General features: G+C 39.8%; 1 protein-coding gene across 1 annotated transcript in view; it reads left to right on the top strand.

Annotated features, from left to right (window-relative positions):
• The window catches only part of BEND4 (BEN domain containing 4), a 30,093-nt gene extending 13,336 nt beyond the window's left edge, over positions 1–16,757 (top strand). Inside the window, exons 3-5 of the mRNA XM_014871078.2 lie at positions 6,197–6,288; positions 9,579–9,819; positions 13,005–16,757. Coding sequence (XP_014726564.2) covers positions 6,197–6,288; positions 9,579–9,819; positions 13,005–13,222 — 551 coding nt within the window. The 3' untranslated portion in view covers positions 13,223–16,757. The remainder of the gene's footprint in view (positions 1–6,196; positions 6,289–9,578; positions 9,820–13,004) is intronic.

Here is a 16,757-nt window from a genome sequence, read left to right as displayed (position 1 = left end):
TCTGTATAGAGATTACTGTGGCTGTGATACTTTCCCAGTAGTGAATTTAAAGAATATTTGTGGAGCTGCATACAAGATGTGGATTTTAACCATGAGGATATTAAACAGTTCTTCATTATTATCAGCATAATTTTCTCACCCTTTTTTACCTGAAAGGGAGAAAACATTTCCAGATGATTAAAGCAAAAGTGTATAATCATGAGTTAAGGTTTGCCTCATGGTGCTTCCAACTTTGCTGTGTGGTTTTGGATAAACCAGTCTGAAAGTAGTGAAAATATATAAATTAGTAAGTAAATGAAGCAGTGTGTGATAAGGACAATGATTATTCTTGCTTTGTTAGCCCAGCAGCAAAAAATACTCCAGCAAATAGCAGAGGGATGGGGAAGGAAAACCCCCTCAAATGTTGAGTCCAGGTCACCCATAGAGACTGCATTCATGGTGGCTGGAAGTAGCCAAAGTGGGATTTGCAGGTAGAGTTAATATCAATGTAATTGAAAAAGTCAGACAAGTTTTCCAGGAGGTTTTGTATGCCCAAGGCTTCACTCTTCTTCCTGACTATTGGATGATCTAATAAAAGATATTACTTTTCCCTACAAATCCTGTTTCCTTTATACTTTCAGAGCCTCATGTTTCCAAAGAGCCTACCACAGCCACAGTACAGATAAAGCAGCCATCAAGGGTTATGATGAACACTTTTTCATGTCCTTTTTTTTTGTCCTTTTTCTTGATGTTCACATTTAACCACTTCTTTGGTTTCCCTTGATGTTCTGGATGTTTTGGTCTGATCTGTGGCCTCGTTCTGCTGTTCAGCTTCAAAGTGTGAAGTTACTGTGAGAAGAGAGAGCCTCGAGCACGGTCAGCCAGTGTTTGGCACAGGAACCCCTTTGAATCTGTACCACAGCTTTGCTTGCTGCTGGGGGTGACAGCTTTGCTAAACCAACCTGAGTACAAAAACTTACTGAAACATGTAATTGTAGCAGACCAGGGCTTGCTTTATCTGTTTTCTCTACATTTCTGGATACAAACCCACAAGAATTTGGGGGATCGGGTTTCTCAGCCTACTTGAGAAACCGGAGCTGGTGGAAGTTTTGTGGAAAGCTGCAGTTCAGCCTGTCAAGGATGAACTCCTAGGTCTCAAATTTGGTTTGGCCTTTGCAAATAAACATTTGGTTTTTAGTGACACAAACTGCTGTCCCTTCTCACAGGGGACTTCTTGGTTTCCCTGTTAGTTACCAGCAGTAGAAATGTGTAGTAGAGGGGTGTAAAGAGGATGTTCCTTCCAAAGGGAAGACTTCACTGCTGAATGAGATCACAAGAAGAGGCTCCTTCTAATGAGTAGAAGGAAAGTCAGAGCACAGACAAAAATAAAAGCCACAGGAGCATGTGGCAGCATCACTTAAATGAGATGCACAGCTGCCTTGTTTTACCTCTTTTAATCTGTTGTTTATGCAGAGGTGTACATCCCAGGGGCATATGGGAGGGAAACATTCTTTTTTCTGGAAGAAATCTATTGCAAAAGAAAATTAAAAGTACAATGGCTTTTCAAATGCAGATTTATAGAAATTAAATTATTTGCCTGGAAAACACAGCTGAGAGGGATTTTTACAGTAATGGGATATTTGCTTTAATTTTTCTCCCTTCCCTGTTTTCAGCTGGCATGTAGGTCAGTTTAGGAAATCTTTAACACCCTCCTACACATTGTGTCAATTCTTTTGATTTCTGCTGTATGCTTTCACTACAAATGGGTGCTGGTTTTATTTTACCATCCAGTCACAAATATCTACATTTGCAGGCTCTTGAGCACCGAGATCAGTTCCTTCCCTATCTCTCCTTGCTCCTTGCTGTTTTTCCAGCTCATCACTCCCCAAACAACTTGCCTTCATGGACCGTCCATGCAGCTTTCGCTGGCTTTTGGCTGATTATTGAAATAAATGACCGTATGAGCTAAAATAATCCAAGCCATGCACACTTGTCCAAACCTCAGGCAGCAAAGGCATCTCCATTAATGTTATAAGAAATTCACACAGCCCTGTGGTTCGTCAGCACGTTCCCTATCATTTGTTACATCTTTTTGACAGTCGAGCATCAATTTAGAAATGCCCTGCAATGAACTCGGAGAGAAGCATCGCTCAAGGTCAGGTGAAGGAGGACACAGAGCAGTGCTGAGCCAGTCTTAGCTAACAGCTGCTGGCCTGAGCAGGGTGGATGTAGATGTACACCCTTCCCAATTCTCCTCCTCACTGGTGAGTCACAGCTACATGAGCTTGAGTGCCAAGGGATTCATCTTCTACAGAGCACCAAGAGGAATACTGGCCAGTGTCAGCTACAGAGCACAAAATCTTATTAATGAACAGAATAACCAGATTTCTTACTGTCTGTTTATGGTGCTGAGGCCACTGTGGAGAGACAAGCAGCCAAACTGGGGGTGAGCCATCCCTTCTCACTGGGACTGTCTGATGCTGCAGGAGAGGTTGGAGATAGACTTTATGTACCCTGGAGATGTGCTGTATTTACAGCAAGCCCAAGCACCTCTTCACAGTGCTGTACTTTGGTAATATAAAGAGCACATCAAGTTATTACCAAGGGCACTAGGCAGCTGCTACTGAAGTGTCATGTCTTCAAAACCATGAGGTTTGGACAACTCACTTCAGCAGCTAAGCCAAACATGAAAAAGACAACTCTGACCATAGTTTTTCTTTATGCTTTGTGATATTTTGGATGCTTCAGAAGACTGAAAGATGGAAATAGTATCTGATTTTTTTTTTAAGGACGTGGGATGTCCTGGATGATGGTTGTTTTGTTGGCCTGATCTTGAGCCCAGACAAACTAATTGCACGGCTGATGCCAGCTTCAATTAATAGAGTGCTAAACCAGAATAATGGCATTAGTACCAGGCAACATCTTGCCAAATTATGGTTTTGATGAGATGAAAAGTTTGGTTGATGAGTATTGCAGATATTCAGGGTGTTACATAATATTATATTACAAAATATGATTTAAAAATACAAATATAATTGTATTCAGGAAATTCGGGAAAACTGCCATGATGCAGTTGACTTTCTGGAGGGATTTTTTTTGTGTGTGTGTGAAACTGTTACAGCCCATGTTTTTAATACTTTAATCCATAAGGGTAAGCATACAGTCATAGTTTACAGCTTGCAAGCGATGCAGAGGTAGCTCTGGGATGAGAGAAGGAGATGAGAGGTGACAGACCTGGCTGATCTCTGTGGATTGGGGCACAGAGAACATCACTCTGCTTGGTTTCAGCCCCTGGGAAATGTGCACTGAGAAAGGCTTTTGGAAGACACGGTGACTTTCTGCCTGAGTATTGATGCACAGCATGGCCAAAAGACCCGTGGCCCTCAGCTGTACAGACATGTAAGTAGGTGTAGGGATTCTGCTTTCAGTGGGAGCCCAGCATCTCTGGAAAGTCAATGCTGGGCTTAGCAGAGAGAATAGGGAGAAATTACTTTACCACTAAGTATTTAAGAAATAAGAGGCATTTTCCATTTCTTTTCCAAAAAATTTTATAAACCCCAGTTTGAAGCAGACTTGAAATAAGGTTTATGTTCCTGTGGGTAGCAACTGCATCACTGAGAGATGACTGCTTGAGTTCTACTGTGTTTTACCCACTGGTGCTGTCTGTTGCAAGGAGGATTTAGTCCAGGGAGTCGCTGTGCTGTGTGGCAGCTAAGGCTGAGAGAGCATAGCCTGGATTTTGACATTGGCACAGTGCGTGACCACCACAGTCACTGTTCAACTGTTTGTTAGGAATTAGGATTCTCTGCAGAGAAAGCTCTGACAAGCTGTGCTGTATAACCACTTGTTATAACATATAGATACCTAGAATAACAACAAAGTCTTAAATTTGGATCAATAACATCTTAGCCAGCCCAGCCTTCCCTGGCACACCAGGTTCCCTGTAGGCTCTCCTCCTCCTTGCTCTTTAGCAAAGACCTTGCCCTTCCATTCTCTGCAGGCAGAGAATGTCCAGTGTCCACTGAGATGCTGGCACTTTCAGAAAGTAAAGGCTGTGGAAACTTCTTCCCTAATGGGCAGGAAAATTACTGCCTCCCCACAGCCTCTCTACTATATCATAACAAGTGTTAATCTCGATGTTGGTATCTCTCCCAATACTTACAGTAAGAACAAACCCCTGTTGGCAATGTCCTGATAGTGAATATCTGCATAAGCATGCAGAGTATCAGCCCTTGAGGCTATGATCTTGTTAACCCTGTAGAGACCACATCAAAGATACACAAAATAAATAAACTAATCGACTTAAATGATTATTCATCTTCTCAGCTGAAACCCCTAGGCTCTTACAAAGTTACATTTCCTGAAGGAGGAAACAGTTTGGAGGAAACATTTCTCAGCAAAGAGAGTATCTGCAGAGCCATTAGAGGGAGCAAACTAAATTTGAAGCAGCAAACTAGAGCTCTGACTCTCCACCTCATGTTCTGACTCTCCACCTCATGCCCTCTTTGTGGTTTCTTCTAGGCTTCAGTTAATATGGCAGCCCAAGAAGTCTGGATTTGCAAGTAGCACCTGGCTGAGGTTATTTGTACCAAAAGCAAACTGTCTGTGTCATGGCTTTAAAGTCAGAAGTGATCAGCATCCTCCAGTCCCTACAGTGATTAAAAAAAAAAAAAAAAAATGCAACATTGTGCTCAAAACATTACTGCTTTTATGAGGATAGAAGTTTTTATAAGCTTTGGCCAGCTTTTAGTACTTTCATGTTTCTCACTGGTAATGAGAAGGCATTTTATCAGCAGCATAAAGTAGAGCTGTACTTCATCAGCTGGGGACACAACAAGTTAAGTAATTTCCTGCTGTCTTCTCCCTTGAACCTCATCCCCTTGGAATAACATAGGTAAACACTTCCTTGGATAGCCTCCAGTGAGATTACTTACTGTAATGAGAAAACAGAAGCAGGAGTAAATACACTGATGGGTTGTCTTTGCAGAGAAGTCAATATGGGGTGCAATAACATAGGAATTTATTCATCATATCAGGCACTTTGCATGACTTCTGTATGCAGACTGCTGGATGTAACTCCTCTTATCCCACAGTAAAGGGTCTGTTTTGCACAGAGTAAGTTGTTCTGCACCCTGTTTGCTAGACAGGGGCATAGTAGCTGTTTAGTGTGAATGCCGAGGAAAGAGGGCAAAATACCCATAAACCGAACTTTCAGACATTCTCAGATATTTCAGTGCTTGCTTTCAGATTGCTAGCTTAAGATAAAGCCCAAAACACATTTTTTCAGGTGTAAAGAAATAATAAAATGTCAAGAAATAGTAATTAAAAAAAAAAGAATGCAAATATTTCTTTTGGGTTTTGAGCTGAAGCTATGATTAAATTTGAATACTTTACAAAAACAACCCATACAAAATGTGAGTCATAAGGTACCTTAAAAACTGTGCTCATTTAGTCTTGCACAAGTCAGTTGTAATGTTGGATTAATTCTCCTATGGTGTTTCAGGCTCAGGAGAAAAGAGCTGTATTTCAAAAATACTCCAGAGTTAATCAGGGATGTGGCAGCATCTGCTTAAGAGAGACCCATAATTGAATCATCCCTAATTAACCTATCACCTCAACAGAAGGGAATAGGATGTTGGTACCACTACTGAAATGGATGAGGGTGATGGGAATGGAAAAGGGGGAGGATGAGGGCAAAGAGAAGTAAAGCAATTTGCTAACACCTAGTTTTATAACAAATTTGGGAGGAGGGAGAGAGTAGAAATTAAAGTATACGATTCATTGAATCTCTTTAGTATATTTAATCAGACTGTAGTTTGAAAAACATTTGAGCATATTTGCATGTTAATCAATGCATTATTTAGGTCCAATAAATATTTTCTCCTTTGTATGGTTTGGGATTTTTACAGTATTTGCAGATTTTTTTTCTTATTATCATTATTGCTGACCTAATTTGTATTTGTAGTAATTATAATTTCAAGCTCTGGAAAAAACCCTTTGAAAAGTAGTGGGCAGAAAATAAAAGTAATTTCAGAGATCTCAGTATAGGAAATACAATACTTGTACATTTATTAAATGAAATACCTGCACAAATCAAAATGAGAAGTATTTCCTGTTTGAAATAAATCTCACAGACATAGAAAATGCTTAAATTAATATTGTTGTTCTATTGTTGTTCTATAGCTAATATACAGTACTTGCAATTTATTTCCTTCAGTGCCCTGCCAGACGGTTTTAGATTATTTGAAGACTGTACTTCAGCATCACAACCAGCTTATGGTACCACAGCCAACAGACCATCCAACAGAGGTAGTGTACAGTGAAAACAAGCTACATCTCTTTATGCTTGACAATTCATTACAAACATGTAGGCAAATAAAGCAGTAGGCATTTAGCAGAAAAAATAGGTTAAAAACTGTCATTTCAAAGTACAGTAATCTCCCAAATGGAGGAAACACATCATTAGTATAATCTAGAATTGCTTTACTGAGCAGCACCTAACTCCCTCCATCAGCATCAAGTGTGGCTGCCTTGCTTCGTCGTTTTTCTTTCCTCTTTCTTCAGAAACTCCATATTTGTGGGTAGAATTTAGGCTAAGACTAGCCTGGTGACAGCTGTAGCTCGGTGGCTGAGAGTGGCTGCACATGCTGTGCAGCAGTTCAGGGTGTGTATCACTTTGTTCCTCCATTCAGTTTTGTCCTGTGCAAATTGATTGCTATATACATATTTGGATTTATATTTATCACTAGTTGTTGTCATTCAAATATATTCCAAGGATTCATTTTCCTTTTTTTAATGCTCTTTTGCCTAACTAAAATTTTCAAGTACTGTAAAAACAGAGGCTGTTCTGTAAAGTCTCACAAGAAATAGCTTGTCATAGTGTGACAGAATTTTTTATTCAATTAAACACACAGATATTATCTTTTATTCATAAATTTAATCATGTACAAATACAAGCAGAGATACGTTTGTATTTTGGTTCTTCCTTCAGAGTCTGCTTATTTCATTTCTGGGTGTTTTATGTTTGTTTAAGTTTAATGTCTGCTGGACACACCAAACCACATCATATATTTACTGAGAATGTTTTGCCCAGAAGTGCTTTACTTTCCAAGGAAGCAATGAAAGTGTATCTGCAGCAGGAATCCAGTAATTGTTTAAAAGAGTAGCATAACACTATATCATGCCTTGGAGAAGAATGAGGAAAAATATCCTACATTTCAGGGGGAACAAGAGAGAAGTGTGATAAAATTGAGGCTGAGGAGTTAGGCAAAATTTATTACCCTCTCCTCAGTTAATAGCAATGTGAACTCTCATGAAATCTAGATGTTGGGCCTTTCTGCACCCTCTTTTTATCAGTGCTATATATATATAAACACAGAATAGCTTCTAGGATAGCTTGCTGCTTAGCAAAGCCACACATGAGCGTCTGTCCTTAATGCACATGAGCAAGTCTGGAGCCTTGCCCTGTGCCATTATGGGCTTGCATTGCATAAGCCAGGCCTGATAGGGCTTAAAAGCCAGGCACTACCTGCAGCTTATACTTTGCAGTGGTATCAGTAAGAATGGGCATTGCTTCACTAAAGGGTTTTTTAAATAGGACAAAAATAGGGTTCAGAAATCTAAGGTAGGAAAATAATTGACTTTATATAAAAGGGATGTGAAGCTAGCTGCTGAAAAAAAATTAAGTACCAGTATGGGTACCACATGGTCCTTTTTACTGATGTAGTGGAACAAACCAAGGGAGCATGAGCCAGCCCCCCAGGACAGAGTGGTCACAATTACTTCAGCATGAGAGTATGTTGCCTCCAAAGAGCTTTCCATGCTGCCCCTCTGCTCTTCTTCCCTCCCCAGCTCCTTCACAGTGTTGGAAGGGGACAGGGAGCTGGACTGGATGGATTGTAATGTTCTTCCATGGCAGAGCTCTTCAGGTTTATTACTGACTTCCCAGGGGTTCATGTAGTGGGCAAAAACTAAGGCAGCTGCCATGAATGGAGAGGCAGGAATTGACCCTGACCTGTTTACAGTGACGTGAGGAGATAATGAAGTGCAAAGAGAAAGCCCCAAATTGTAACAGGGCTAGACTATAGGTGAAGGGTTTTCTCTTAGGGGTTACAAGCTTGAATTTACAGCTACAGTGGAATGAGTGAAGTGTTGAGGTGTTTGGGGAGGAGTGGCCCTTTAGACAGACAAAGCCCATCTCTCCCCTTACACTTTGACTTTCCTTTGCAGAGTTTTGGATTTGTCTGTAGCTGCCTTTGCCAGCAGCTTGTAGCAAGGCAAACAAGTAGCAGACAGTCACACATTTAGCATCACTGAGCTCCCAGTGATGCTAACCCCACTGGGAGGTGGTGTGACTAGATCATACAGATTATTCTAATGATAATCTCAGCACAGTCTTCACTAAATTCAATCTTACATATATTTATTAAACTTGCAAAAAATTAAAAGCAAATACCTGAGGAAAAACTTCAAAGATGCTCTCAAGCTGTCTCCCAAGATGCTCTAATAAATATATGAAAGAAGGCAAGGGTAGTCCTTAAAATAGTTTTCAGATATCAAAGGCCTGGAAATGAGAGCTTTGCAGCAGTTGCCCACAAGTGCAGCATGTGGGTGAGCATCAAACTTGTGTTTCTCTGGCTCATTGCAAGCTCCTGTGGAACCTCAGGGCTACACAAAGAGTTCACTAATTGGGCTTCCAGAGTTATATGTCTTGATAAAGAGGTGCAGCTGTAAAAGTGAATGAGTCTCTAGGAGGGTGTGGTTGGGTTTTTACTGTGTACTTCAATTATTTCAAGTGTATTAACAGTACCATCTTACGTTAATTGGGTAATCCTGAACTATAGCATTTCATGGGCAACAAGAATTAAATACAATTTAGGTACAATTGACTTAAGAGGGCTTATAAATGTGTGTGGATTACAGGAATCCCCATAATTAGTCCCACAGCATTCATTTAATGTTGGAATTTTGAAGCACACAAATTATGAAGGTTAAATGCAAAATTTCTTTCCAGCTGACACAGTGGCATTTCTTTAAAGCTATAATTTGAGTTAATACAGCATTCATTAATAATAATGAAGCTTTTAGTTTTCATAGTTCCGTTATTTATTTTCTTTGCATTTTCTACAGTAACATAATTGCTGCCAAGTTTCAGGTGTGTTCTACAAAAGTAATAAATCTATTATAAAAATAGACCAAAAGAGTCACCTCTGAAGGAAACTATCAGCTGTGATGATGTGATCCATTTGATCACGCTCTTCAAAGACCCTTTTATGCATTTTACCATATTAAGAAGAAACATTACACTTAAATAATATGCCCAGTTGCTGATTCTTAACTCTTTTTAACCTGCTTGTGAAAGTGGAAATTATCAATAGCTACGCCTCTCAAAACATATTCATTGTACCTCACTCAATCTGAGTTCTAGAAAATGGAAATGTAATTTTAGAAGCACTCACTCTCTGTAAGAGCAATTGCGTGTTCACTTTGGGTTGTGTTTCACTGTCAGTATCATGAATAGTTAAAAACTATTTATTGCAACTGACATCTTCCCTTATTTGCCTTGTAAAATAAGCAACAGAAATATTTCACTTTTTCAGGGGAGTAAGCAGTTGCTGAACAACTACCCTGTCTACATCACTAGTAAACAGTGGGATGAGGCTGTAAATTCTTCCAAGAAAGATGGACGACGGCTCCTTCGCTATCTCATCAGATTTGTTTTCACAACCGATGAGCTTAAGTACTCATGCGGCCTTGGAAAAAGGAAAAGGTCAGTGCAGTCAGGAGAGACAGGTCCTGAAAGACGTCCTCTGGATCCAGTTAAAGTAACATGTCTCAGAGGTACTGCATCTTTTCGCTCAGTGTCCACCATATGTGATCTCATTTCACCACATTGGCTCTGGCTCAGTAGAAGCATTTGGCTGACAGTTGCAGAACTAGAAGGGGTTTCACAGGCAGGTGACAGGCACCCAGAAACCCTCCACTTTCTTTTCATACATACATACAAGTATGTATGTATGTATAATTTATGTGTTTTGGGTGTTTTTGATGGGAAAAAACAAGGCCTCGCTTTTAAGAGGGGACCCAAATGCAAGGACACATGACACTAATACACTTTAAAAAGCAGTGAAGCAAAACCAGACATTCCTGATGACACTCTTTTATAATAAACTCAGGTCATTTGTTAACACCAATACATAGCAAACTAACCTAAGGACTAGTTAATCTAACGTCTATAAGGGTATGATACACAAGAACACAGTGCATCATTGGGGTTAAAAGCTGTGTTTCAGAGTAGGTTTGAAAACATCTTCTAGGGTCAAGAACATCTCCAGGTTAATTACAAAATGCACATAAGCGTGTTGTCAAGAATTTAACTTATTTTTTGGCATACTGATGCAACATTGCCTGAAAACGTTGGGGAACAACTTTCCCCCATGTTTAGCCTGAAATGGGAGTTTTGCAAGCATTTCACAATGTCAGAGTGAGGATATTGCACAGAAAGGGTACAGACTGAAAAGAATGTTGTGTACTTTAGCTTTCTAAAATTGTTTGAAAAGGCTGGTAACAAAATTTATAATAAAACATACAAAATGGCTTTTAAAAGCCAAAGTAAAAATACGTTTCTAGTTTCAACATCTACATCGTATAAATGCATATACTTATTATTTCTTTAACTCATAGTTAACTTTATAGTATTTTTTGAGCACATACATGAAATTTTGGTTGAACTAACCTCAAGAATGTCTTACTAATCAATGCAATGTAAAAAGCTATATTGTGGTGAGTCAGTGATAAAAATATCTTCACTCATTCAACTGGAGTCTAAAGTGGCTATACACATCAGATATATGGGCCTCTTCCCATTTAGGGTAGACGAATCCAACAAGGCTAAGTAGATAAGACTTGTGGTTAGGGTACATTGATGTAACCAGGTAATTAACTCAGATTTTACATACAAATTAGGAAAACAACTCTTTTTGTACTACAAAATAATCTTTTAAGCTGCTGTATGATACTCTACTAGAACTCTATCTATCTGAGCTAAATGGAAGGGCAAGTCCATTGCACACCATGCTGCAGAGATCTAGAGAGAGAGATTCAGGGCCCCAGAAGTTCTCCTGAAGGCTGGATACAAGTACTTTAGAATTTACTAAGTTACTTTAACTATCACCTAATAATTTATGCACAAGCACAGTGCTGATGCCCTTTTCTTCCCCTTTCTCTCACCTGCTTCTCAAAACTAATAGGAAATTCACCTGTACATGGAATTTTGCTTGTGGACACTCTCTTTTCTGAGGTCTTGGACACACAGAATGTGGGGAGCAATCCTTAGGAGAAAGGGTAGTTCTTTAATTTTCAGAAGCTTGAAGAGGAAGTCAAAACATACAGTATGTAATGACCAGCTAAGAAAGCAGAGTAGACAGCTCTCCCTTCGGGCTCCCATGCGTAGGTGGGAACATGACAACTTTCTCCAGTGCTGAGAGTTGGCCACTAGCTCCTGCTCATTTACAAATCAAGGTAACAAGTGTCTGACTAATTCTCAACGCAGCTAATTATGCCTTTCCACCAAAGCAGAGAGTGCAAATTGGTTCTCTGTCTGCACTCAGAGTTTAAATATATGTACATAAACATTTTTAATATACTCCTACAACTGACTGGTGTATGGAACCAATTTTAAAACATCCTGGCATGCTTAAATTATAGCATTACTTCTTTATGTGGTAACCATTTCTCTGAGAAAGAGACAAGTGTGTGGGGGCACATGTGAACATAACCAGATAGGAATTACTGTTGCCTGTGTGGATTTCCAGGGAAATGAATTTAAAACAGAGATTGCTATCTCTTTTGCAGAAACACTGCTGGAGGAGCTATGCAAAAATCACATCCTAATTGTCCAATAGATGAGATACCTTGCAGGCACAGGAACTCATGTAAAAGCACAGCTTTCCCTGTCTGGAGATGTGGTGACAGTAATGAAGTTACCTTACAACACTTATTGTGCTGTTGGCTTGTCAACAGTAGAAAATAGAATTTAAAAATATCTTGGGACACACAATTCTGCATGAGGGAATAACTAATGTTACAGAATAAATAAGCAGCTCAGTTTCTATATGAGGTACAGTGTATCCAATATCTCTAATAAGATGCCCTCACATTTAAAATCATATTTGGATGTTTCAAAGTCCAAATACACCTATTTCAGCTATGTCTAGCTGTTACAACTCCAGAATTGGCAGGGCACCTTCTGCAAGTCTAGCATATAGCACGTCAAAGAATCAGAAAAATAAATTATAAAAAATGTAATCATCACATACAAATAGCTGTATGTGGCAGCACCAGCTATATAAATAGCTAAAATACATGCAGTACAATTCATTTTCTCCTGCATTGGAAAGTATTGCAAGGCTCCCAAAATCAGCCCTCTGATCTCATTTAGCTATTTCTAAGGCCAAATTATTCTCTGAAAAAATAGGTGTAAAATACAGGGGGATGAAAATAGCAGAACTTAAAAGGAAAGATATCCCAAACAGACAGGAGCACCAAACTGCAATAATGGCAGTGACATTTTCCAGCAGGCTGGGGGCCCCTGCAGGTGCTGAAGGAGCCAGCAGAGGGAGGTCAGAAAGATCCAACACAATCACCTTGAGGTATAGACACCAACAGTTTTCTAATGAATTATGTCCTGGCTCATGTTAGCTTCCACACGTGTTGCACGTGCTGAATCACAGCCTTCACTTCAAATTAGTTCTTTGTATTTCCACAAAAAGGGATTTTATATCCAGGTCCCATGAGTCACATAGACAGCTCAGGTGTAACAACATACACTGCATGTGGAGAAACACACTTGTGCAGAAATCAAGCAGGTCCAAGTGGCATTATCATGGCATCCCCCATAAGGCTTTACTTCTGCTTAAGTGGAGCAGCAATACCTCCTTTCTTATTTCCCATGAGCTTTTGACACCTGGGCAATACCAGACGCTGCAAAGACAAGTCGCATTTTATCCTTGCATGTTTTGCTGCAGAGTTCATTAGGATGCACTGCACCTCCAACCCGGACTGGTGGATGCCCTCTGAGGAGCAGATAAACAAGGTGTTCAGTGACGCCGTGGGACACGCGCGCCAGGGCCGCGCCGTGGGGACTTTCCTTCACAACGGCCACTCCTACTACGAAGGGACTGACCACCCCCCGTCACAGGATGAAGTCTTCAACAGAGGTATGCAAGATGGATCTGGAGATTGATGGCAGTGACAACCACATCACACAACAGTAGCAACCACTTAATTTAGGAGAGACTGTTTGTTAAACATGCTTAACCCTGCTGTCATTTAGGAATCCAAAGCATGTTTGAACACGTACTGCATACATTCCAGCTTCTCCATCCTACCATATCCCAGTTAACAGAAAGAAATCCATTTCAAGACCTGCTTTATGGGACTTCTCAGTGCCTATTATTTCCAAACTCTTCATAGCACACTCAAAGAGAATGTGCAGTTCATTTCATCCAGTTGTAGAGGAAAGATCATTTAAAAACTATAAAAATGTCAAAAGAAACAGCAGCTACTATCTCTTCAGCCTATTGATAACAATCCTAGGCCTGGACTCGGAACAGCTGGGTGCTATTTGATTTCCCTGACTAGAAGATTTAAGTACAAGTCTGCACACTTACAACAACAACAAAAAAAAGTTGTTTCCCATTTGCTAACAGAAAAGAACATAATTATAAATGCTACCTTAAAATACCACACAAGATAGGAAATCCAGGGACTTTCTTAGCCAAATCTGTCAGGAAATTAAGCTTCCCCAGTAAAACAGCAGTACTCATCAACAGCAGAATCCTTCAAAGACCCAGAACAATAGCAAGCACTTCTAACAGATAAAAATTGCATTGTATATCAGATAGACAGTATATTTATCTAGATTTCTAGAGGATTAGAGTTGATCATGACAGTTTTCATTAAGAAAAGATTGCTAAAAACAAATTGCCATTTCAGAAGACAGATTTTCCTTTGTCTGTTCCTATTCTGCAGCCATATTACGTAGCTTTAGAGGCTTTAAATTGCCTTTTCTTGTTTTCACTTTAATTTGTGTTTTATATCCATTCCTTGAAAGAGGTGAGGCAACGTGCTGGTTTTGCTCAGTGTTGCATTCAGGGAGGGGTTGGGCAAGAAGAACCTGGTTTATTGTTCTGTAGTAAGTAGACATAGGATCTAGACTGAGAGCTGTAAGAAAGGAGCTGTTGGAGCAGAATTCACAATGGTGTACAACATTGGAAGCAGATACTAGCTTTAAAAAAAATGTCAATCCACAAAAAAAAAAGTTTAATTTTAAATGTTTAGGAGTCCATTGTCCCTCTAAATTGATCCACGCCAGAAATATGCAATGCCAAAGAAACGCTGCTCTTTCCTTTCCACATCAGGTTGTTTCCATTTCCTTACCTTTGTGTGCTCACTCAGGCCAGTGTTGGCATCCTCCATAGCCTGAACCAGCACTTCCTGAGGCAACATTTCCCCACTGGCAGGTAGAGGGAACTGGTTTTTTGGAAAGAAAGCTCACTCCACTTTTGTCCATCCTTAGTGCTACCTCATCAGCGTTGGCTCTCCTGAACGCTTCTCTCATACTCCCCAGCTTTCCTCACCGCCTTGTGCAAGCCACAAGCATAGCTACTAATGGCTCCTTTCACCCTTCTCCTCCCCTTCCCCACCTTCTGCCCACGCACCAGGCAAGGCAGGAGGCACTGGACCCTTCCCCAGAGACCAGGAAGGGCTCTCTGGAGTGCAGCACTCCTCAAAACCCAGCCTGGCCACAGGGCTGAGGCTCCAAGTCCAGCTCACCCACACAGGAGCTCCTTCCTGCCCTCTGCCTCCCCTCTGCCTGTGGGTTCCCTGTGACTGCTCTCTCCTGGCCTCTGGGGCATCTCAGGACATGGGCTCACCATGCACTGCCATAGAGAGGACCTTGCTCTGTCCCCATATGCTTTAGGCCCTCAAATGTCCAATACCTCTCACTTTAACTCACTTTCCATTTTGGTGATTTTTTTGAAAGGGGGTTGAAAGATACTCACTGGCCCCAAAATAGTTAATTTACTTTCTAAAAGTCAACTAGCAGTTTAGTCACACAGGACCTCACTAGACCAAGGGGTTTAGAACAGCATTCCTTCATCACAGGCAGGAGGTGACTTTCTTGGAGTGGTCACATCACATGGTGGCCCTTGGAGGAGAAATTCAGTGTATAGAAATGTCACAATACAGATATCCTATAGTAGCTTTTTGGTGTTGAACTTACACTTTTTAAAAAGAACTATAATAGAAGATGTTACATTGCTCAGATGGTGTAAGTCTTGCTGGTCTATGTTTAATGTGGTGACACATGCCAGAACTATTTGGTAAAACATGTCAGAACGTGTGAGTCAACATTATACTGTAAATTTGTCCACAGCGATATGTATCATGCTGTATTTTTGTAAACATTGTGATGGTTTCCTTTCAGATGCTTTATTGTATGATGTTTAAGATATAAACACTTTTTAACAGTCACAGAACAGAATTACTGAACTGGACAGACCTTTCACTTAATAACTGAAAGATTTGCTGAAATAACTAGTAAGCCTAGCTTTATTTTTAGTGTAAAAAGCATAGCCAGCATCCCAGAACCACTCACAATCCTCTACTCTCATTGTGCAAAATAACCAAAAGTATAATTTCATCCTGAAAGCCACTTTGATAGTAGAAATGGCTTTACAGGTTTGGATCTTTCTTTATGAACAAAATTTTGTCCTCAATTGCTTATGTGCACTGGCCAGTGACATGAATCATGGTCACAGACAGGCATTAACAGACACCAGCTTATATTTTTGTTCATGTTTGGCTTTAAAATAAGAGAGTATAAAAACTTTTGTCAGTTGTCTGTTTTGAATTGCCATCATGGCCACTTGACCCCCACATTCCATTTTTAAAATCCCAAACCTTGCACAACAACTTATTCCAGTTAATTTGTTCACTAGGTGTTATAAATTCAGACACATTGAAGCATCTAAATATCTGCAATATGTTAGATATGGGACCTGAAATAATAGATAGCACATAAGCCCTTGCAGAGGGAGATATCCATATTTAGGCAGTGTGCTTTGTAAGCCAGCACATCCCTTCCCAGCGACAGAAGGAAACTGCTATCTATCATGTCACTCCAGAAAGTCCCAGGAGGATAGAGATTCTTGTCTTATCCTTCCATAGGCTTTAATCTTCCTGTCATTTATGTATCTGCCTTCTCTCAAACCTTGTGTAGCAGCACCGCACGCCCATCTGTGCCAACATGCCTTCGCTATATTTTCTATGACAAATATTTGTGGAGAAACTGTGATTAAAAAAAAAAACGTTAATCCTGATATTTTTATTGTTATGGTGTAGTTAATTCTATGAATACTTTCTTATGATGATTGTACTGTGTAGAGTAAGTACAGGTTAGGGATAGGCCTTTATCAGATATTGTACAAAAGAAAAGTGCATAGTGTAATATAGACTAGTAAGGTTTTTGTGACAATTTCTATAGGATGTGTGAATTGTTTTCTATGTGGCAACACACATTTCTTTTAAAGAATATAAAATCTTAGAGAATTTTTTAAACAGTCAATATTTTTTAATTATAAAGACATTTGTTACCTACAGGTTAATATTTCAGGTGTTAATTCTAATTTGAATATTGGTTTTATTACTACATACCTCCAGTTCCATTTGTTCTGTTGCATAAAAATGCACAATAAAAGTTAGTCTCTGGTTGA

This window comes from Sturnus vulgaris, chromosome 4 (genome assembly GCF_052056855.1).
Source record: "Sturnus vulgaris isolate bStuVul1 chromosome 4, bStuVul1.hap1, whole genome shotgun sequence".
Lineage (NCBI taxonomy): Eukaryota > Metazoa > Chordata > Aves > Passeriformes > Sturnidae > Sturnus > Sturnus vulgaris.
The sequence above is the reverse complement of the archived record's forward strand: the minus strand, read 5'-3'. Positions and strand labels throughout refer to the sequence as shown.